This window comes from Miniopterus natalensis, chromosome 18 (assembly GCF_054644295.1).
Source record: "Miniopterus natalensis isolate mMinNat1 chromosome 18, mMinNat1.hap1, whole genome shotgun sequence".
Taxonomy (NCBI): Eukaryota; Metazoa; Chordata; class Mammalia; order Chiroptera; family Miniopteridae; genus Miniopterus; species Miniopterus natalensis.
The window spans coordinates 42,458,454-42,481,804 of NC_142098.1; the positions used below are offsets into that span (position 1 = coordinate 42,458,454).

Genomic DNA, 23,351 nt, shown 5'->3' on the forward strand with positions numbered 1-23,351 from the left:
TTTTTCAGGTCACTTTGCTTTAATAACAAAGATAATTATTTTCAAAATAATTTGTCTTCACCTTTTCCTATATGTGTACATAGTGATTCAGTATTAGAGAAAAGTGCATTGTTTCTGTCGTCTTTCCAATCTGTGCTGGTGCTCATTTGAGGAAATAAAGTTCCTACATGTGGAATTGCTGCCCATGGAATGAAAGACTGTCCAAGCTGGAGACAATGTAGCTATGGTATGGCCGTGAAACATCCCATAGAAGGAACTCTTTGGCAGTTTATGACTGGTCCAAGCCTAACCCTGCAGGACATTCACATTTGAACTGACCGAAACTCCTGGAGGATTTGTAGAGACTCTACTAACAACAGAGCACAGACGAGTTCAACCTAATGTATGGAAGTTAGTAGCAAACACGGACATTGTCATAGTGAGACATAAAGATGAAAACCATCCAGATGAGAACTATTCTGTTAAAGGAGGTTTAGCCTGTGTCCCTCCTTACGTATTATTGGTAGGTAAGGTTTTGATTAAGAAATTAGCTGATTATTATACTATTAATTGTGAAAATTGTAACCTTACAAATTGTGTATCTAGTGCTAATACAAACCTAGATTTGTTGGTATTGCACCAACCTGCATTTGTAATGCTTCCGGCTAAGATGCAAGGACATTGGTATACTAATGAAGGACTTGAATTATCGCAAGAATTAAATGAACTTTTGGAGAGCCCTGAAAGATTCTTGGGACTGTTGATAGCTGGTATTGCTGCTTTAGTTTCTATTATTGCCACAGCTGCTATTGCTGGAGTTGCTCTTACTCAAGAAATACATACAGCGAATTTTGTTAATGGGTTAGCAAAAAAATGTATCTGATGCTTTGGGAGCTCAAGAAAGAATTGATAAAAATTAGAGGATAAGTTGAATGCCTTAGAAGAAGCTGTGTTACTTATAGGAGATCAAATTCAAAGTGTGAAGGTTAGAATGTTGCTGCAGTGTCATGCTCAGTTTCAATGGATTTGTGTTACTAAGAAACCATATACTAACTCTGAATGGGGGTGGGATAGGATTAAAAACCATCTTATGGGGATATGGAGTCAAGACAATGTATCTATTGATGTTGCCGCTTACATGCTGATATAAATGCTATAGAGTCTGCTCCTCCTCTGGATACCTCACCCGCGGACTTAGCAAAAGAACTGTTTGACAAATTTTCTAATATTATCTCTGGCCATAGATTATCCTCATTATTCTATTCTGGTGTTATGTTGTTGGCTGTAGTGTTCATATTCCTGTTTATTCCCAGCCTGTGTCCGAGCAGGAATGCGGAGCATCTCAGAGCTGCAGACAGGAGTCCACTGGCTCAAATTAAAAAGTAAAGAAGGGCGCCCGGCCAGGCGTGGCTCAGCGGTTGAGCATCGACCTAGGATCTAGGCGATCAGGGTTCGATTCCTGGTCAGGGCACATGCCCAGGTTGTGGGCTAGGCAGCCGATCAATAATCTTCTCATCATTGACATTTCTATCTCTCTCTCTCCCTCTCCTTTCCTCTCTCTGAAATCAATAAAGATATATGTAAAAAAAGAAAAAAAGAAAAGAAAAAGTAAAGAAGGGGGAGATGTTGGGAGCCAGTGACGTGTCTGGACATGGTCCACGCCACCTGAGGGTCTGGAGTCAGGGACTGGCTCCTCCCCACAATTACCCTTGAGGAGGCAGGGTTTTTACTCTGAAAGGGTGTTCAGGCAGCCTTGAAGGAACTACTTTGTATCACGCTCACCTCATTACCAATTGTTTGTCTCTTACTATATAATAAAGGCATTGAAGCCATTTGGGGCTGCTCCTCATCAGAGGGCAGTCCTCCTGATCCCATAACTTTGTCTCTTTCATTCCCACCGCTTGAACTCAGGTTTGTTCGTTTCTCAGGCTGGTTCCTGACAACCTGGGTGAGGTACACCCAGACCTGATCTCAGATCACACATGAAGCAAGCATTTCCTGCTGGCTGGGCCTCATGTACCTTAGCAGGTGACTCTTCCCGGGCTGTTTTGGTGACGCGAAGCTTTGGGCTCTGCAGGGAGTGGCCACCATGGGCCACTTAGGATCCCAGGGTTGTTGGTCAGCTCCTCCTGTTTGGTTATTCACACTAATCCGTGTAGAACTGGAGTCAGATGAGAGACAGGTTTTAAACACCACCTTTGGTCCTATTAATCAGATAAGGGAAGAGTCATGACAGTAGATGACCATGGGGTGTGTGGCCCACCTCCAGCTGCCCTGGTTGGGAGACCTGAGCACTGTCGGCAACTGGAACCTTCTCTGCACCTGCGTTACAGTTTCCAGCGGGTACAGCTTCCCACCATCACCGCAGCTCCCAACCTGTCCGGAGTGGAGCATGTGTATGACGTCAACCGACAGTTTTATCATCATTTAAACCTTTTACTGTCTAAAAAGTAAGAAGAGGAATCTGTGTATTTCACAAGAGACAAGGATAACGAGAAGTGAGATATGCCAAACTTGGGGAGAGGCAGTCCTCCCTGTAGCTCTGCTGATTGAAGAGATTGGGTGTCGTCTGCTGTGCCCCTGTGGAAAGGCAACACCCGATTTTGCTATTCTGTCAGGTGGGAGGACATGCTCCATGTGCTGCATGAGGCCCATGTCAGCATTGGGTTTGGTGGGAAGCACAGGGACCTGGCTGAGCTGAACAAAAAGTACAAGAATGTGGTGAAGCTGTGGCATTCATGGTGGCTGGAGGTGGGGCCAGGTAGACCTCATGGACATGCAGTCTTGAGTGGACAGCCGGTTCAAAGATGGGCATGGCTCCTCCAGCTGGCATTCCAAAAGGGCTCTCTGGATGCTCCTAAAACAATGATTCTCTAAATATGTTTGGGAAATGTTGCATTTTTTACCCAACCTTTATATCCCCTCCACGCCCCACTGAAACTGCAGGGCACATCGCCAGCTCTGAGGAAGCCCTGCAGGAAGGAGTTTGTCCACATACATGTAATCTAGCATGTTCCAAATAATGGCTGCTTTTCTGGAGGGGGGAAGGAGGTGCTTGCAGTGAGCTGCGGTAAAAGCTTTCCCACATTCATTGCACTCAAAAGGGCCTTTCTTGGGTGTGGACTCTGATGGTCAATAAGGGAAGAAGTTCGACTGAAGGTTTTCCTAAATTCATTGCATAAAAAAATCTTCTCTCTGGTACCACGTGTCTGCTTGAATAAAGAATGTTCTCTGCGCCCTTGCTGGTATGGCTCAGTTGGTTGAGTGTCATCCTGTGCACCTAGAGGTCTTTGGTTTGATTCCTGGTCAGGATACATGTCCAGGTTTCAGGCTCGGTCCCCAGTAGGGGGCATGCAGGAGGCAGCTGATCCATGTTTCTCTCTCCCTCTCCTTTCCTCTCTCTCTAAAACCAATAAAAAATATTTTAAAAAATGTTCTCTGACTAGGCTTTTCCTCAGTCACTCCCTTACTCGCTTTCTTTCTATCCATCATGAATATTCAGGAGCTATTGGTCACTTGCCCAGATTTCTATTCCAAGTTTCCCTCCGCCCCCCCCCCCCCCCCAGCACTTTCCAGCCTGTTTTGCTTGGGCTGGGGGAATACAGTTCATGAGACATGCACTGGCCCCAGCTGAACAAGATCAGGCTGAGGGAACACAGTTCGGCTATACAAGGTTAGATGAAGATTGTGGGGGGTGGGGTGGGGCGGATTGGTGTTGCTGTGGGTGAATTTAGCTGTTGATGTAGTCTAGGACACAGAGGACAGGCTCTGGTACAATGCCTATGCCACCAGTCTGTACTGTTCCTCCTTTGCTACCCAGAAAACAATGCCCCCCACCATGGTCTCAAGGATTTCAAAACCCGTTCCTCTGGAGTAGATGGCTGAAAGGAGGACACTGACATCCTGCAAGGCCTGAAGGTGGAATGTACGTGTTCTCCCTAAATCCAGGAAACTGGAGAACTTTCTTGAGCCCTGAATGCATTGCACACACTGCACATTTTAATCTGTACTACAACTGGGCCAAAACGTGCTATGCCAAGTCTTTCTGGAAACAACTTTCATGTCCAAGGAGAGGGGGTTGGTTAAACCACAGCCCAACCCTGGAGTGGGACACAATGTAACTGAAAATTGAAGGGAAGGTATTTGAGATACTTTGTATCGGAAAGAGGCAGCTGAGAAAGTGTGTGTGTGTGTGTGTGTGTGTGTGTGTGTGTGTGTAGGGGTGGAGCCTCTGAATTATGGTTTTATTTTCTTTATTTCCCAAAGTTATTGTTTTTTGTTTTTTTAAACAACAACTTCATATTAGTGCAAATTTCAAAATGTTACAAGAGTTTTCTCTGGGTAAAGATGAACAATCTCTGTTTTTTAAAAATTTATCTTTATTGTTGAAAGTATTACAGGTGTCCCATTTTTCTCCCCAATTGACCCCCTACATCTCGCTCTCACCCCCTCCCCAGGCCTTCACCCCGTTATTGATTGTGTCTATGGGTTATGCATATATGCATATATCTTTTTTGGTTAATCTCTTCCCACCTTCCACCTCCCCTTCCCTCTTCCCTCTGAAATATGGTCATCTTTTGCATGCGTGAATGTCTCTGGATCTATTTCGTTTGTCAGGTTCTTTTGTTCATTAGCTTCTTCTTAAAGAAGACCTTTCAACATTTCCTGTAGTGCTGGTCTGGTGGTGATGAACTCCTTTAGCTTTTTCTTCTCTGTGAAGCTTTTTATCTGACCTTCAATTCTAAATGATAGCTTTGCTGGGTAGAGCAATCTTGGTTGTGGGTTCTTGTTTTCCATCACTTTGAATATTTCTTGCCAATCCCTTCTGGCCAGCAAGGTTTCTGTTGAGAAATCATCTGACAGTCATATGGGTGCTCCCTTGTAGGTAACTAATTGCTTTTCTCTTGCTGCTTTTAAGAGTCTCTCTTTGTCTTTAACCTTTGGCATTTTAATTATGATGTATCTTGCTGTAGGCTTCTTTGGGTTCCTCTTGTTTGGGACCCTCTGTGCTTCTTGGACTTATAAGTGTATTTCTTTCCCCAGGTAGGGGAAGTTTTCTGTCATCATTTTTTCAAATAGGTTTTCAATTTCTTGGTCTCTTTCTTCCCCTTCTGGCACCCCAATAATACAAATGTTGGACCTCTTGAAGTTGCCCCTGAGGCTCCATATATTATCTTCATATTTCTGTATTATTTTTTCTTTTTGCTCTTCTGGTTGGGTGTTTTTTGTTTCCTCATGTTCCAAATTGCTGATTTGATTCTCAGCATCCTCTACTCTACTGTTGATTCCATGTAAATTATTCTTCATTTCAGTTCATGTAGCCTTCATTTCAAATTGGTACTTTATTATGTCATCGATTTTCTCAATTGTTTTCATAATACTCATTAATAGGCTTGAGCATCCTTATAAACAAAATTTTGAACTCTGTATCTGTTAGCTTGCTTGGATCTATTTCATTTAGTTCCTCTTCTAGAGATTTCTTCTGTTCTTTCCTTTGTTTCTTTGCCTCCACATTTTGGCTGCTTCCAGGTGTTTGTTTCTACGTAGTAGGTAGAGCTGCTATGTCTCCTGGAATGTGTAGAGTGGCTTTGTGTAGTAGGTGTTCTGTAGGGTCCAGTGGCTCAGCCTCCCCAGTCACCTGAGCTGGGCCTTCTAGGTGCCCCCTGTGTGGGCTGTGTGCACTGTCCTGTTGTAGTTGAGCCTTGGTTGCTGTTGGTGTCCCTGGGAGGAACTGACCCACTGGCCAATTGGCTGTGAGGACCAGCTGCAACTACAGCCAAAGAGCTGCTGTGCTGGAGACACTCCTATGGAGCAGGATTTACTTCAGTGGAGCTTTGGTGTTCACCAAGTGCGCCCCTTGAGTGTGTCAGTCGTGGATGTGGTAGGGTTATAATCCAGTGTGGTAGAGTCTGACCACTGGGTGCATTGTCTCTGAGGCCTCCTGGGAGGTGCAAAGTCAGCCTCTGCCTGTGCCCTGCCCAGGGCCCCCCAGCATGAGCTACACAGCAAACTGTAGTTGGCTGCTACTTGTGCTGGGCTTGGCATTGTCCAGTTGAGGCCAAGTTATGAGCCAATGCAGGCTGCCACTAGTGCCAGGCCTGGGGCCCCTTAGCAAGCTGTATGGGGCAGCTGCTGCTTGTTTGAGAGATTTTAGGAAAGTCCTAAGCATAAGGCTCAGGAGGCCAATTGCACAGGAAATCCACTGGAAAGGGCCTGGATGAGCTGCAGGTGGGGAGGGGCGGGGCCTCCTGGAATCACGGGGCGGGGCCAAAGGTGTCAGTCAGGTGCTGGTGATTCAAATGTGGTGCCTGCCAGCTCTGTGTGGGGAGGGCTCCTCAAAGGAGCAATGACCTCCGCCAGCCCTTCTGCCTGGGAGAAAGCTGCCCCTCCACCTCTCGCCCGATTTCAGGCAAGTCAGTTCCTCGCCAAGTGTCCCACATTTCTTTCAAGCTGCTGCCCAGCGCTGGGCTCAGAGGGAGCGCGTCTGAGTGGGTCTGTGCGCGGGCCCTTTAAGAGGAGCTGCCTGGGGCTCGCACAGCCTCCGAGACCCTCAGCCACAGTCCCCACTGGTTTTCACAGCCCCAAGTTGTGGAGACGTCTCTTCCCGGCCCTGGAGCCTTGGGATGTGGGGCTGGGACCCCTCACTCCTCTGGGAGACTTGCGCTGCGGAAATTCCCTCTCGGGTTTAACACGCGGCCCCGGGTGTGGGCCCGTGACCCCGTTTCCAAGATTCAGCCCTGAACCACCTGCGTCTCCACCCCTCCTACCGGCCTTGATGCTTCTTCAGTTCCCTGGTTGTAGGGCTTCTGTTCAGCCAGATCTCAGGAGGTTCTGAGTGATAGTTGTTCTTTAGTTGTAATTTTGATGCGATTGTGGGAGGCGGCAGGTACAGCTGTTACCTACACCATCTTGTTTCTTTAAAAAATTTTTTTTTTTAAAAAAAGCATTCTTCAATAAGTTTTAAGAAGTCCAGTCTTTGAAGACAGCGTCTGTGGATGACATACCTCCCCAAGGGCAGTTCTCAGAGGCTGGGTCAGACGCTGTCCAGGGTAATTAGGACCAGTGTCAGATGGGGGGCAGACGGGACAGGGTCAGGGAATCAAGACAAATTTGCCAAGTTTCAGACAAGGCTTATCTGACCCCAGCTGTGGAGGGCAGTCAGCTGTTCTGGATTTTGGCTGACCATTCTGGGGAGTGACCCCTCACCTGCCCTACTATGGTCCCCAAGAAAGCCAGCAGTCCCCTAACCTGGGTGGTAGACAAGCTGAGCAGAAGCCGGGCGGAGCTGGCAACACCTGCATCTTCCGCTGGGGTCACAGGGTGGAGTGTGTGACGGAGGCCTCAGGCCAGGCTATCCTGTTGCCTCAGCTGCTGAGGTCCTTTTTGCCCAGACTATCAGCCCGTCCTGCTCCAGGCACTCACACTGTCAGGTGGAGGGGCTGGGAAGCCAGCAGGTGTAGTTGGAGTGGCCTTGGCAGCCCACCAGATGTCATAAGGACAGGACAGTGACCTCAGCTGCCTGTCAGGGGACACGAGACTCAGAATCCAGCAGAAGTCAGGCTGTACTCACTCCTGGAAGCCTCCTCTTCAAAACCAGGGGTGTGTGAACTCCCAGCTCCCCACAGAAGGTAACCTGAGACCATGTGAGCTGTGGGAGCAAGGCTGAAGCAACAGTGCCTTTCTATGACTTAGCTTTGGGAGCCACCCGCCATTTTCACAGCAAGGTCAGCCCTTTTCTGTGAGGGAGGGACTGACTGTACAGGGGCATAGGTGACAGGAGGTGGAATTTTGGGGACATGTTGGAGGCTGTTGGCCACAGCGGGAATGTGGTCTGTTGCTGAAGGGGAGGGAGAGGGAACAGGCCTGTCTCTACCTGTCTTGAATTTCTCATCCTCCTTGGAGAGGCCCAGGGTCAGTCCTGCTGGGGGTGCAGGTGACCACCACGGACAGTGTGTGGGTTCCCCTCCCAACGCTATTGCAGTTCCAGCTTCTCGGCCAGCATTGTGCCAGGATCTGCCCCTGTCCCGTGGCCCATTGCAGAAGCCACGGAATATTGAAAGTTTATAGCATTCTCTCCCGGGTGGTTGGGGGGTACTGCACAGGGGAGGGAAACAAAGCTAAATCTGCACTGTCCTTCCTTTAAAAAAGCATGAAAAAAAGTGGGGGATATAGTTGAAATCCACAAAGTTTATGTAGACTCCTCACAAGTCTGGCATCGGAGGAGGGACAGAAAGGTCATGGAGTTTGGGCGTCCCCCTCTCGTGAACCCACCAGCAGGAACGGTGTTATACTTAGGTCTCCCTGAGGCAGGAGAAGGTATGACAGGGTCCCTCACTGTTTGTCTTCTCTCTGTACTGAAGTCCATTCTGGTTCTAAGAAAAGTGGGGTCTCTGGGAGCTGTCAGCACCCTCGTTTCCCCAGAGATGTTTACCCTGTTCTCCCTGGAATCTCACCGGACTCCCACCCATTGGGTCCACGGGAATTCTGTGCTCCTGGGCCACTGTGGACATTAGCTGTGAATGGGTGGCCCAGGAATGACCAATATTGCATATCTGCTCTGCTCATAGCATGTCCATTGTCCCATCAGGCTTCACTTAACAAAGATTAACGATATGGTAATTAAGAATTTAGAGCCAGGCTGGGAATGGCTCAGCGGTTGAGTATCGACTTAGGATCCAGGCGGTTGGGGTTCAATTCCGGGTCAGGGCACATGTCCAGGTTGTGGGCTCCATCCCCAGCCAGGAGCATGCAGGAGGCAGCCCATCAATGACTCTCTCATCATTGATGTTTCTATCTCTCTTTCCCTCTCCTTTCTTCTCTCTGAAATCAATAAGGACATATTTTAAAAGAAAAAAAAAAGAATTTAGGGATGGTGTCAGTGGTGTCAAATCACACTGGCCCACGTACCAGGTGAGTCCACTGCAGAAGCTGCTGTGTGGTGGGCTTCACAAGCACCGTGCGCAGATGAGGTGCACGCAGTCAGCTCTCAGCAAGGGGTGGGGGACAGTCTTGTTTCATAGCCATTTTCAGTGCCACTGGCCTGGGTTGAGGTAGGCCCTGAGACTGCCCATGCTCAGTGGGAGGGAGGTGATCTGTAGGGAGGTGCATCCCTGACCTCATGCCTCCTTATCTTAGGGCAGCTGAGTCCAAGCGGAGAAAGTAGTGTGTGCTCAGCCGCTGAATTTGGGTCCCAGGCCCCATCCTCTCTCTATCTCCCCTTGTCCACCACTAAAGACCTGGGCGATGTGGGCACTGAAAGCTCTTCAGGGAGAAACTTGTGTTCTCAGGCATCCTCTGCCAGATTCTGCCTGTGCTGACTCAACTTTGAATGTTCACCCAAAAGGCTGGGGTTCTGATTTTATAGATTAGAAAACAGGCACAGAGAAGTTGAGAATCTTGCCTTAGGTCACACACCCGGTAAGGGGAGAGTTGAGACTCAAACCCACTGTGGACTGATTTGGAGTCCACATGCTATGTACCACGAGATGCTGGCCCTAAAGGAGCAGCAAGGAGAGTGTGAGGGAGACCAGGTGCCCAGGCTGAGCCAGGCACAACTACATGCACACACCCCGGTCCCTCCCTGACTTTCACCTCTGAGGCTACGGAGGTTGAAGGAAACCAGTAGGAGAGCCAAGAGAAGTCATGGGAGGGGGTGGGGAACCTAGTAGGAAAAAAGGTCCCGCTTCCCAGGAGTCCAGGGAATTCCCTTCCCTGGTGAGTCTGTCTCAAATCCCTCTCTCTGGGCAGTAACCTAACTAGGTTGACTCCAGAGTGACACCTTTCAGGGGTCAAGTTTCTGTGGCTGTGAGTACAAGTTCTCTGTGGCCCTCCTGGAACTCTCTGCTTTCAGTGATAAGAGGGGAATGAAGTACGTGGGCTTCAGATATTTATGGATACAAAATTTATTAAAACAGGAGGCAAAAAAACCCAAATAACTGTGGAGGAGCTTGGTGTTGACCTCCCTGTAGCACTTAAGGAACTGTTTGTCTGTCTCATCTCTTGTCATGAAAGTGGCGGATTTGTTTAACCAGTTACTTCCGTACTGACTGCACTCGGGGAGGGTAAGGGGCCAGGAGACTTCCTCTGAAGTTTCCTCAGAGCTGGGGTATAAAGTGTGTGGTGGCTACATTTGTCCTATAGCTGCTGAGACATGATTTAATGCTAATGACTCACCCTCCCTGCAAACATAGGGCTTCTCCCCTGAGTGTGTCCTCTGGTGTCTTTTGAGAGTTGACTTCTGTGCAAAGCCTCGCCCACACTCCCTGCAAACATAGGGCTTCTCCCCTGAGTGTGTCCTCTGGTGTGTGATGAGCTGTGATGTGCGTGCAAAGCCTCGCCCACACTCCCTGCAAACATAGGGCTTCTCCCCTGAGTGTGTCCTCTGGTGTCTGTTGAGAGTTGACTTCTGTGCAAAGCCTCGCCCACACTCCCTGCAAACATAGGGCTTCTCCCCTGAGTGTGTCCTCTGGTGTTTGATGAGAGTTGACTTCTGTGCAAAGCCTCGCCCACACTCCCTGCAAACATAGGGCTTCTCCCCTGAGTGTGTCCTCTGGTGTGTGATGAGCTGTGACGTGCGTGCAAAGCCTCGCCCACACTCCCTGCAAACATAGGGCTTCTCCCCTGAGTGTGTCGTCTGGTGTCTGTTGAGAGCTGACTTCTGTGCAAAGCCTCGCCCACACTCCCTGCAAACATAGGGCTTCTCCTCTGAGTGTGTCCTCTGGTGTTTGATGAGATAGGACTTACATGCAAAGCCTCGCCCACACACCCTGCAAACATAGGGCTTCTCCCCTGAGTGTGTCCTCTGGTGTTTGATGAGATAGGACTTACATGCAAAGCCTTGCCCACACTCCCTGCAAACATAGGGCTTCTCCCCTGAGTGTGTCCTCTGGTGTTTGATGAGATAGGACTTACATGCAAAGCCTTGCCCACACTCCCTGCAAACATAGGGCTTCTCCCCTGAATGTGTCCTCTGGTGCCTGATGAGATGCGACCCATCCTCACAGCCTTGACCACACCCTCCATACCTGATTGTTACAATTCCTGACATTCCTACTCCCACAGATAATTTGCCTGTGTCTTCTGGATTCACTTTCTTGCCTCTGCTGGGCTCTTCCTCCATTATTCTCTCATGCTCACTAGAGCTCCCCATTTGTCTGTTGGGAGGTTGGAAAGAGGCCCTTGAAATTCTCCTTTGCTTGATTCTTTTTATCAAAGATTTGGACCTTCCTTTGACCTCTTGACCTTCAGCTTTGTCATTCCAGCTCTGTGTATCTGTATGTTGCTGCTGCTGATTCTGATCCTCTGGGCAGGGTTCCTCTGATTGGAGGTGTTTTCTTGAAGATGTTCTTGGCAGAATCTCAGAGGGGTGATTGCATTTCACATGTTGGCTGAGGAATGTCTGACTGGAGAAGGCCATAGAGCAGGAGGGACATGGGTGAATCTCTGGCTTTGGTTCTGCTGAAAGAGTAAGCTTTAGTCAGGGCAAGTATTGACAAGGTTGCCTGGGCTTTGTCTCCTGATAGGACCCATCCCACAAATCATTCTTATAGTGCTGACAATGCAAGCTCAGTCTCCCACAAAGGGTTCTTTCATAATCTACTTTTCATTTTTATGCACTGCATCTTCTTCAGGAATCCAGAAAGCCCATATCAAAGGTCTTTTCTACGTATTGCCAGACTAGGTAGGGACTTTCAGGGAGCATCAGGGGCCATTTCACTCCTTCTATGGATGGACCTGCAGTGACTTTTTATATACATGTATCTTCTGTCATGTTAAAGATAAAAATCACAGGCCCCAACTAGAAATCACTTCTCTCTCAGTTTCCACAAATCATAAAATGAAAATATATCCTTCCTCAAGCCTCACACCAAGTATTCATGCTTGATTCCATTCAGTGTTAGCCCATTTCAAATACAATAGGAAGTCCTGTTTAGAAATATTTCCCCAACCGTACTTCTTACATGCTTGGCTCCCATCCCTCTCCAGCCAGTCTGGCACCTTCTCTCACTTGGAGATGAAGTGATCTCTGAGGGGATTCCCCACTGAAGTTTATTTTCCCAAAATTAACAAAACAATCTTAAAACAGAGAACATGCCACTCTGCAGCTGAAAACTGCACAATTGTCCCACCTCACTCAGGAAATTCCCCTGTCTCAGCTTGGATTGTAGGCACTGCACTTCCAGGCTAGTAGGCATCTATCTGACCTCCATTCTTACCCTCTACTGGGACCAAGACCTGTGCTTGCTGCTCTCTATGCTGGGAACCTTTGCCCACAGGGATGTTTGTAAATGTTATCTCCTGAGAGAACCTTTTCCTGACAATCTGCCACATGTACCCTTCCCTCACACTGATCCCCAGGCACTTGTCCTGAATCTGTTTTCTGCAAAGTACTAATCACTGTGTAATATTGTACACATGCACGCGTGTATGCCTGGCTTTCTCTCCTTCACCCGTCAGCTGCTCAACAGCAGTGACTTGATCATCATGTTAATCTGTATTTTCAGCTCCTGGAACCCTGTGTGGCACAGAGTAGGAACTCACATGACAATTAACTGAAGTAATGAATGAATACATATTAACATACACATTTCATTTAGAAATATGGAGGAAATTAAGAAGAAACAACCACTGAGTTTTGCTCAGTGGTTGGAGCATCGGCTCTTGGACTAAGGGGTCTCAGGTTCGATTCTGGTCAAGGGCACATACCTCAGTTGCGGGCTCGAACCCCAGCAGGGGTTGTGCATTGATGTTCCTATCTCTGTCCCCCTCTCCCTTACTCTCTCTGAAATCCACAAAAACATATGTAAAAAAAAGAAAAATTAGAACAAAAATTAAAAATTTACAAATTGGCCCGGCTGGTGGGGCTCAGTGGTTGAGTGTTGACCCATGAACCAGGCTGTCAGGGTTTGATTCCCAGTCAGGGCGCATGCTCGAGTTTTGGGCTTGATCCCCAGTAGGGGGCGTGCAGGAGGCAGCCGATCAATCTCTGTCAACATTAATGTTCCTGTCTCTTCCTTCCTCTCCCTGAAATCCATCGTCTCCCTGAAATCCATAAAAACATTATATATATATATTCTACTTAAGAGTTGGACCATGAAAATTTCTAAGGAGAATTTTCTGTCTTTCCATTTGGAAGAAGAGTGTGCCTACCTCTCCCTGCCACGAGGTCTCTCTTCCACTTGCTGCCCCACTTGATGCCCAGCTCCTGGCCGTACTCCTCCCCATACCAGACCAGCAGCTCACAGCCTGTCCTGACGACCTGGCAGGTTCGGTAGAAAATCTGCCTGTGGTATTGAAAGGCCACCAGGTTCTGCTCTTCATCATCCCGGGCACAGTTCACATACCTGGGATTGAGGCAGATGAAAGGAAAGAAAACCACAGGTGATGATTTCCCACTACTTGTTAGATTCATGTCCAGCTCCTCACCTGATGCTTAAGGCCCTCAGACTCTGATGTCATCCACTCTCCCAAATGTTCCTGGGGAACCTTCTGTCCAATGTCTGAGCTTCTGTCACAAGGTCATGTGAATTCCTATCTTCAAGTCCTGCTTACAGTCGATGCTCATCCTGCCTAATACCACTTCCCAAAGCTCGATTCCAGACTTAACCCAGTGACCTCTAGCTTCTATAAGCTCTAAATCAGGTTCTGTTTCATACCACAGAGCTTGGTGCTTGATCTAGGACTCTGCTTCTAGATTAGCTCATATCATTCAATACTCGGCCCCAAGTCTATCTCCTCTGGAGAGGCCTTTCTCCTGTCTTCCCACACTTTATTTAAGGCACCATTCACGTGCCTCCTCCAGGTTCTCACAGAAACCCGGAGGTCTCCTTGTCTTAGAAAAATAACATAGAACGATAGTAGTTTATTTACAACCTGTATCCCCTGATAGAAGAGAGCCCCTCAGAAAAGGGGCCTATGACATTATAACTCTGCAGGCTTCAAAACTCGGTTCTAGAACTGAGGCTGGGATGATTTGCTGCACTCGCAGGCTTAGGCTATGCTTGGTTTAAGCTATGCTGGCAGTGTGTACCTCTCAAAAAATAGGAAAATTACAGTTAAATATTTCTAAAATAAATTTTTTCATGTCTGTCTGCAATAAGGACATGGGCTGTGTGATAGGTTTAAGCAATGAATTCCTTTGTCTAAACTGGAACATAGTAAGTGCTTAATTAATGTTCATTAGATAAATTAAAGGGTAATCCAGGGTCCTCAAGGTTTTTCCCAGTACCCAAATTTTGACTAGCATAGAGATTTGTATTTTGAGGACATGTGCTATACTTTTATCTCTTTATTTTCTAAATGTCTCTTGATGTGAAAGAACACTGTATGAAGAAAAAAGAGGAAGAGAGGACTGAGGGAGACCACTGAGGGAGGTGTGATGACATGGAAAGACATATGGGCTTGTGAGGGATGAGTGTCCTCTCTGGCACCTGGAAACCTATTGACCTTACCTCATCCAGTTGGCCCAGGATTTATCCTTTCCATCCACATACTCATAGCAGTTTCTCCCTTTGGTGATCTGCATTTCATGAAAAGAAGTTAAAGGCTTTCTTTTTTTTTTCTTGGTGGAGAGGTAATAGAAGAATTATTTTACTCTACTGTCATCAAAGCTCTTTCAGCCTGCCTGGGGATTCAGCTGTTCATGGTGACCACACGATATTTTTCTGACTAATCATCTACATGTCTGAGTCCATTTGTCCACTCAGAGCAGGAGTCTCACAGGGAGGAGCCACTCCTTTGTGTCTGTACCACCTTGCTCCCACTCACCATCTGATCCTTAAACAGGAGCTCCCTGTTCATACAAACTCCACTCAGTACACAGAGCTAACCATATTATGCCCACCCATGATCTAGCATGTAGAAGGTGGGGTCCCACACAGGAGGGATATGTGAAGCCAGAGGACAGAGGAAGAGGTAAACACTTCTCACCAGCCAGGAGTATCCGCTGTTGGCTGCATCTTCATCTTCTGTGATCTGGCCCTCATAAGGGCCAAAGTGCAGACCCACCGGCAGGTCCGATTCCTCGTTCCACACTCCAAACCCAGCCTCAGGGATGCCTGACAGTCTGATTTTCAACCCAGGGGGCAGAGTGAGGGTTGAGCGGTTGGGGTGCCCCTTGTCCACTGCACTGTCTTTTACAAATATAGGGGGCCCATGCACAGCACAGCTGTCAATGAAGAAGTTCTGACACTTCTCACAATCTGGAGGCAAGAGGAACAGGGATCAGGAAAGGTGTAGTGAATGTTCCCGGACATAAAGAGCTTCAGAGAGAACCCAGGCACTCACAGAATTGAGCCTCAATCCTGTACTCCCGGTCACTAGAGGAAGGGAATGATTTGGGCACCCAATGACCAGATGAAATTATTGTATCAAGATATAACATGCTTCTTGGTGAGGGTCACTTACAGAGGTAGTCGTCGTCCTGGGGTTCGCTGACCTCTTGGTACACGTGGCCCTTTCTTTCTCGTAGGCTGTACATCTGCACTTCCATCCCCTTCCTCCTGAGTTCTAAGTTGGATAAGAGCAGGTGAGAGAGGGTGGTGGGGTGTGGAGTGCTGGTCCCTGTTTTGTCAGAAAACACACAAAATCTCCTCCCATTAAATTATTACCTGTTCTTCTATATACTCTGGTATTTTCCTCTGTTAACTAAGAGAGACTAAGACTCCACAAAGACTACTGAGGATCGATTCAATTTTAGTTTCTAGATTTTCCCATTAGCAGGGAAAATTTTTCCCAGTCTTTATTCATTCATAAAATATTTATTGAGGGCACATTATGTGTTAGGTATTGAGTAAAGGCTTGGGCGTACAACACCAAGAAAGTATGGTTGCCATTATCACAGATGGATTTATTGGAAAACTTGCATGTGTCAGTTACTTTAAATATAATGTAATGCTCTCAAACAATATATGAGTTATGTATCCTTATGTTCCCTTTACACATGAGCATTCAGGAGCTCAGAGTTTATAAGATTTTCCCAAAGTTCCAGTGCTACCTTCTGTCTCAGCTTAGTCCAGCTTCAATCCAGGCCTCTGCAGTCTACCCCACATACATAGGCCATACTTACCAGCCTTTCTAGAGGACTTCGTGGGACTGAAACCTTCAAATTATTGTCTCTTACCCAATTTTGGTCTAGAGTGCTGTCCAGAGGTACTTGCTTCTCCAGGAGGGGACACTGGTTTCTGGGCCAGCTCTGAACCACTTGCGGTCAGCAGATTTGCTGTTCCTGACAATTCCTTCAAACTGGAATCATTACTTAATGGTGTCCTGGACATTGCCTGCAATGTAAAAGTCACACGTTAAAAGACAACATTCATTTCTTTAATTCTTTAGGACTTATGATATATTTTACATGCATGACTTTAATCAATACTTCAACAACCCTTGGAAATACCTGGGAAGTATGAATATTAGAGGGAAAAGAAAGGGCCATTGTGGGTAGTGAATCCAAGATTGGAACCCATGCCTTAAGGCTCTTTCCTTTCAGCTTTCTCTACAATAGTGAAAGTGAGGGGTATTGGGGAGAGAAAAAAGAAATAGTTGGCAGAAACATATCTAAACAATAAAGAAAGTGGTGTTGAAATTTGCAAATTGCTATATCTTGGAAAGAATATTTGTGATTAGATTAGCTTGCTCCCATCAATTATGTTTGAGTAAGGTTGTGTCACTAGCTAGTTCTCTTCACTTTCCTGATCGATAACATGCTCATTCTTAATGTTATAGTGAACATGAAATATAATTATGTCCACACCAAAGTGTTTTGTGAGCTATTTAATAAATTATGACTGAGATTACAGTCCTGTTATCAGTTTACCCCTCAGCCATCTCCATATTTGAAATTGCACATTAATTATCTTTAGTATTCATTGACCTTCCTCTAGTTTAATTTGTAAATATGAAATCATTCATTCAGCAAACATTCCGGGGACCCTCAGGGACCCTGAGCTGAGCCTGGGACTTCTAGAAGAATCAGCCTCTCAAAGAGCTCACAATGCAGAGCCAGGCAGGCTGAACAAATGGTTCCAAACAAGATGAGAGTGGCCTAATTAGAGGTCAGAGAAAGAAACTGGTACTTCCTCCTACAGGAGTGGACCTTTGAAATCAGTTCCAGATGGATAAGTTTCTATTGAATAGTGTGTAACATAGATGAAGTCCTTAAGTCACGTTATTATTTATTTGTTGTTCCTCAGTCATCAAACCTGAAGCTTTTCAGGGATGGGAGATGCTTTCTTTTATTAGAGTGGGAGGCTCTGATACTGGGGATCCTGTGCCCTTCTTCATCTGGGACCACCCACTGCACAAACTGCCTATACGTCAGTGAGCTTCTGTTAGTTAGAGGGTCTTAGTGCACCTCTCACTGAAGCATAGCAGAAAAGAGCTGAGTTTGGAATCACCAGTCAGATGAATGATGTAGTGATACATGAATAAGACAGGGTAAAATGTATAGAACTATGACTGGTTTAATGAGCTTGTAAGTGGTTTAGAGAAGAGGCTGTGGATTATATTGCATTACCACTGATACTGTGATCTCAGAAAAATCAAACATTTCTATATGTCTGAAACCTTGGTTTCCTCATCAGAAACGGTGGTCGTTATAGTACCTAGCTCATAGGAGTGGGGTAAGGTGTAAGTGAGTTTATTCATGTTGAATTCTTAAATTGTGAAACATTGTGAAAATAAAATGAGTGGTAGCTACTCTTGTTGCTGTTGTCATGAACTATTAAGATGATAATATCGGACATTGTGTTGAGGAGATCAGCAGAGGAAGGCAGCGGTTCCTAGGATACTCTCTGCATTTTCCTACTCTTACCTGAATTGCACCCATGAGTAAGATTTTCTTGTCAACAGGATTTGGGAAATACTCACCTTCTGGTGTTTACTCTGTTCCACTCTGAAGGCCACCCAAGAAGGTTTGACTAAAAGATGACGAGAAATCAGTGTTTTGGTTGGTAATTTTTTCCAAAATCTGGAGATTCTTATTAGGGACAGAGAATTCTAAATCAGAGAGTAATACAAAGATAGTCCAAGGATAACTGGAAAATGTTTTCTGAGGTTTCATTAAGGCCTATGATTCTATTGGGGACATCAACCAATTATCTTAGAATGTTAAAAAAAAAAGACAAAGCATCATCTCTACTTCCTCCTATGTCTATAAGGTATCTATTACATTTAGGTAAAAAATTGGCCTATTCATGGCAGAAATGTAATAAAGGCCACGTAACCATTCACAAACTCTGTTTCTCCTTTCTGTCTTCTTGATTCACACTGGCCTTGTCCAGTCCAATGGCACCGTGACTACTTTGCCTCCTTCCTTTCTTGTCCTTCCACCTTTGCATGTACTGGCTGTCCACCCCCTTTGTTAATCATTAGATTCTGGTAAGCATCACACAGTCTTAGGAACAAAGACTCAGGGCTGTTGGCCATAGACACAGAGTTTTGGGTAAGTTAGAGATAACATCTTGATTTCAGCTGTGTTTAAACCCCAGACCCATGAAAGCGGGACGACCCTACTGACCACACTTTCATGAAAGTTGACAGAATGACGCCATGGCAGACATCAGGACCTGATTAAATGATGAACTACTCTCTACCCTGGCCCACAGCCCAACCCCCTTAATCACCATGATTAATAATTTTTCTCACATGTCCCTATGCAAGCCAACAGGCAGCCAGGTCTTAGAGCACCGCTCACCTGCCAGACCTTCCTCCTCTGTGATGACAGCTGTTCTGAATTAGTTAGTTCTTACTCACTTTTGTATTTTATATATAGTTAATGCTTATTAATTATCTATAAATATATATTTATTTATCCTTCTTTCTTTCTTTTATTTTTTCCATCACCATTTATCCCCCCTATACCCTCTTGCACCTCCACGCTGTGTCTATTATTATTGTTGTTGTCCTTTTAATCCTCACCTGGGGATATTTTTTCTATTGCTTTTCAGAAAGAGTGGAAAGGAGAGAGAGAGAGAGAGAGACATCTATGTGAGAGGGACACATTGATTTGTTGTCTCCTGCATGCACCCGGACTGGGGCCAGGGATTGAGCCTGGAAGCAAGGTACCTGCTCTTGGCTGGAATCGAACCTGGGACCCTTCAGTCCATGGGCTGATGCTCTAACCACTGAGCAACACTGGTCAGGGCTATTATTATTGTTTTTTAATCTTCAACCAAGGATATGTTTTTATTTATTTTAGAGTGAGAGGAAGGAGGGGAGAGAGAGAAACATTGATGAGAGAGAGAGACATTGATCAGTATGCACCCCTATTGGGGATCAAACCCAAAACCTAGGTATGTGCCCTGACCCAGAATCGAACCTGCAATCTTTTTGGTGTAGGGGAGGATGCTCCAACTGTTTGGTCCACCCAGCCAGAGCTATGTATTTATTTTTATTTTGAGAGTACGTTTATTAAAGATGGGCACCGTGAAACAAGGAAGGGCTTAGGACAGAAGAAGGAGCAGGAGAGCCTAGTCTGGGCTGCCTTGGCTCATTGTTATAGCGAAGAAATCAGCCTAGGCGGGGCTGCTTTGGCCCATTGTCAATTCACAGAGAAAGGGCCTTGGAGACAGGTTCAGGGGGTTATCCAGGAACAAACTGCTGATGCTCATTGCTCCCTAGTTGCAAATCCCCTGAGGTCCTTTAGCGTTTAGGAGATGTACGCTGTGGGGGAAGAAGGGGGGGGCAGAAAGACGTGGGTGTGCTTTCAATATATATATATATCAATATATATGGGAATGGGGGCCTCTGTAATAGTGCCAACAATAAAAATATATAATTCTTTTATACTTGAAAGAGTTTATATGAATAGCCCCTTACTGTATAACAGTTCTGCATCTTGCTTGTTTGCTGAACAAGCAAACACAGTTCCCTTGGTAACTCCTGAGATGCAGCCTGACCTAAACCCAGGTCCATTCCGGGAGGGCACCTCTGAGTTCTCCAGGCCCCTCACCTTGCTGCCTGGGGGTCCACTCCTCATCAGAGTCCTCAGTGTCCTCCGCCTGGGGTTTGGTGGCCTGCCTGCGGTGACACATGAAAGCTGGTCGAGGGGCTCTGAGACCTGGAAGGAAACAAAATCTTGGTCCTGAAAGTGAAGAGGTTGAAGGAGGAACAAACACCAACAAGCCGGTGCCACTGGATGGGATGGGGGGGGAGGGGGGGAGGGGAGGGGAGGGGAGGGGAGGGGAGGGGAGGGGAGAGTCCAGAACAAGGTGCTGAGAGCTCTGCACTGACGCAGGAGCAGCATCCCCGGGACTGGTGCCCACCCGGGAGGGCGCTGCAGGCAGAGCGCCTGAGGAGAGACAGCCCCGTGCGCCGTGTCCCGGGTCCCCCGGCCCAGCACCGTGGTCACCTAGGCTGAGGAGCATCTCGTAGTTCCTCTTCACGTTCCTGTACCGCGCTCTCTCCCAGTCTCCCATCTCTGCCCACTCTTCCCGGGGGAAGTAGAAGGAAATGTCTTTGAAGGCGTCTCTGGCCTGGAGACGATAATAGATTCCGTCGACAACTCACTCCTGCGGGAGAACTCGCCGCGGGGCCTTCGCTCCGCCTCGCGCGGGGAGCAGCCAGGCCTCTGTGGCCTCTGCGGGGCCGGGACCAAGCGCTCTGTCCCCCGCCCCGCCCGTCGCGTCCCGGCTCCTGAGCCGCTCTGGCGCTCGTGCCCCCGCCGCGACCTGACCCGGCCCTGACCCCTGGGGGGCTCTCCCGGCCTCCGCGCTGCCCATGCGCAGAGAGGGGCACCCAGCCCTGCTCCCCGGCTCCCCGCGGACCCCCAGCTCTCACCTTGGGTTTCCACCCCGCTCTCCCCGCTTCTTCCTCAGGGCTCCCCTGCGAGCACCTGTCGGGGTTCATGGTGCTGCGACCCCGAGTCCCTGAGCCTGAGGCCAAGGTGCCTGTGGAACGAGAAGGTGCTGAGAGGGTGACAGCCCGTCTCCCCGTCGGGCAGGGCGTCCAGAGGGGAAGACGTGGGACCCAGCTGCGACCAGGGCACGGCTGGGACGGGGACGCGGCCATGCAGACCCGCCGGTGGAAGCAGACTCGTTCCCGCAGCTCCCGCCTCGCTGTCTCATGGGCCTCTGAGGGGCCCTGGGGGGCTCAGCAGGGGCGTCTGAGGGGCCCTGGGGACGGGGGTTAGGGGTGGGTGAGGGGCCTGGAGAGGCGGGTCAGGGGTGTGTGAGGGGCCCTGGGGGGCGGGGCGGGGCGTCTGAGGGGCCCTGGGGGACTCAGCTGGGGCCTCTGAGGGGCCCTGGAGGGCGCGGCGGGGTGTGTGAGGGGCCTGGGGGGTGACCGTGGGGGTCCTGAGGGGCCCTGAGGGGCTCAGCTGGGGCCTCTGAGGGGCCCTGGAGGGCGCGGCGGGGTGTGTGAGGGGCCTGGGGGGTGACCGTGGGGTCCTGAGGGGCCCTGAGGGGAAAGTTGGGGTCTGGAGGTCCTGAGGGTCGAGGCTGGAGGCGCGCTGACAGCTAGGAGGGGCTGTGCCGGCGACAATGGAGGGAATTCCACCTGGACATTCTGGAAAAACCTGCGCATAACGAGGCGCAGTCTCCAAGGGGCAGGGACTTCTCAGCCTGAGGAGACTTGGACAAGACCTGGGGTTTTTCTGGTCAAGGACATTTAGAATGTTCGGGGTGACAGGATTTGGGACCTCTGAGGGTGAGGAGATTTGGGGTCTCTCATTAAGGGGTTTCAGGCTTCCTGACATTGAGTTCCCAGGATGGGGGCATTTAGGGTTTGAGTTGTGGGAAATTTGGTCTTTCTGGGCTGTATTTAGAATGCCCCCGGCTGAGGGGAATGGGGTTTTCAGGGTGTCTGGGGATGTGAGCATTGGGGGGTTTAGTGTTTATCTGGGTGAGGAGACTTGGGGTCCTTCAATGCTGAGAGGACTTGGAGCATCTCAGGAGGAGATGCATCTAGGGTCTTGGGCTGGAATTCGAAGGCCTCGGGCTAAGGGTTTCGTACAGCAAGGTCCCCATTTTCCTGTCAGTGTCCCGGCTCTCCTGCTGCGCTGCCCACCCTGGCTGAGCGCCCTCTCTGAGCCCCTCGCGCTACCTGCCCTCAGGAGGAGTGAGGGCGCCCGGGGCTAGGTTCCCGCCTTATAGAGGCGTCAGGCAAAGCCACCAATCAGTGCTGCGATCACAGGGCCCTGCGGGCCAATGGGTGGTCAGAAGAAGCTGAAAGGGCGGGGCATAGCCTGGAGCCTGTCTGTCAGTCACGGTCAGGATCTTGGGCTCGCGCCTGGTGGGCGGGTCTTTGCATCCTGTGGAAGGACCCGCCCCACCGCGCGGTGATTGGCTGCTCTGGGGCCTGCGAGTGTCTGTCAAGAAGCCTTCGGCGGCGGGCGGTTTCTCCCGCTAGTTTCCCCCGCGTGGGTGAGGCGCGGGCGCCGCAGGAGCTGGGAGAGCCGAGCGCCCGCAGGTCCTGAGGGCGGACCCGGCCTTCCTGCCGCCAGACTGTGCTCAGGACGCGGACTTTCTCCTGGGCCCGTGGGCGCCCTCCCTTGTCAGCCCCCTTTCAGGATGAACAGTACCCAGGTCGTGTGTGGTGAAGGCTGCGCTGCACCCGGGGGACTGTCAGCACATCCTCCCAGACAAGTCGTGGACGGAACAGTGCGTGGGGCTCAAAGGGTCAAACAACAGGTGAAATAATATAGTAGGAGAGTCACTGGGAGAACTTTAAATCTCGAAGTGGCATCGTGAGTAATAGTTATGTTTAACTAAGGCAGGTCCAAAAAGGCTTCAGAAATAAAGCGTCAGACCGACGGGTTTCAGAGGGAAGAGGGAGGAGGGAAGAGTCACCAATGAACTTGCAGGTGTTTATGCCCGTGAGGGACCGGCCATAGTTTCCATGCCCGTGAGGGACGGATGACAGTGTCCATGCCCGTGAGGGACCGACCATAGTGTCCATGCCCGTGAGGGACCGACCATAGTGTCCATGCCCGTGAGGGACCGACCATAGTGTCCGTGCCCGTGAGGGACCGGCCATAGTTTCCATGCCCGTGAGGGACGGATGACAGTGTCCATGCCCGTGAGGGACAGAGGATAGTGTCCATGCCTGTGAGGGACGGAAGATAGTGTTTATGCGTGTGAGGGGTAGACAATAGTGAGGGGAAGGCTGGGGAGGGGCAGGGAGCGGGCTCCAGGGGTAAGTGGGAAAAAGGGACATCTCTAATACTTTCAACAATAAAGATAAATTAAAAAAATAAGAAAACAAAACCAAAGCTTGAGTGCCTCGTCACATTTCGCCCACAGGGGCATGTCACCCCAGTGGGGTATCTGCAGACACTGTGGACTGGCTCCCATCTGCGGAGGACGTAAATTCCCAGCCGAGAGTCGGAGGCGTCCCTGCTAGTCTCTGGGCTGTCCGGGCAGTAGTCCTGTGGCCTG

The 23,351-nt window shown here is 48.8% G+C and overlaps 1 protein-coding gene across 1 annotated transcript; it reads right to left on the reverse strand.

Annotated features, from left to right (window-relative positions):
• Window positions 1–11,187: 11,187 nt before the first annotated feature.
• Window positions 11,188–20,408, reverse strand: LOC107539362 (histone-lysine N-methyltransferase PRDM7-like). The gene is given in 10 exon segments (XM_087827087.1): window positions 11,188–11,433; window positions 13,129–13,180; window positions 13,182–13,322; window positions 14,430–14,497; window positions 14,908–15,179; window positions 15,385–15,486; window positions 16,100–16,256; window positions 17,845–17,894; window positions 19,928–20,035; window positions 20,327–20,408. Coding segments are annotated over 10 exon segments (1,263 nt in total). The 5' UTR covers window positions 20,394–20,408.
• Between the last annotated feature and the right edge of the window lie 2,943 nt (window positions 20,409–23,351).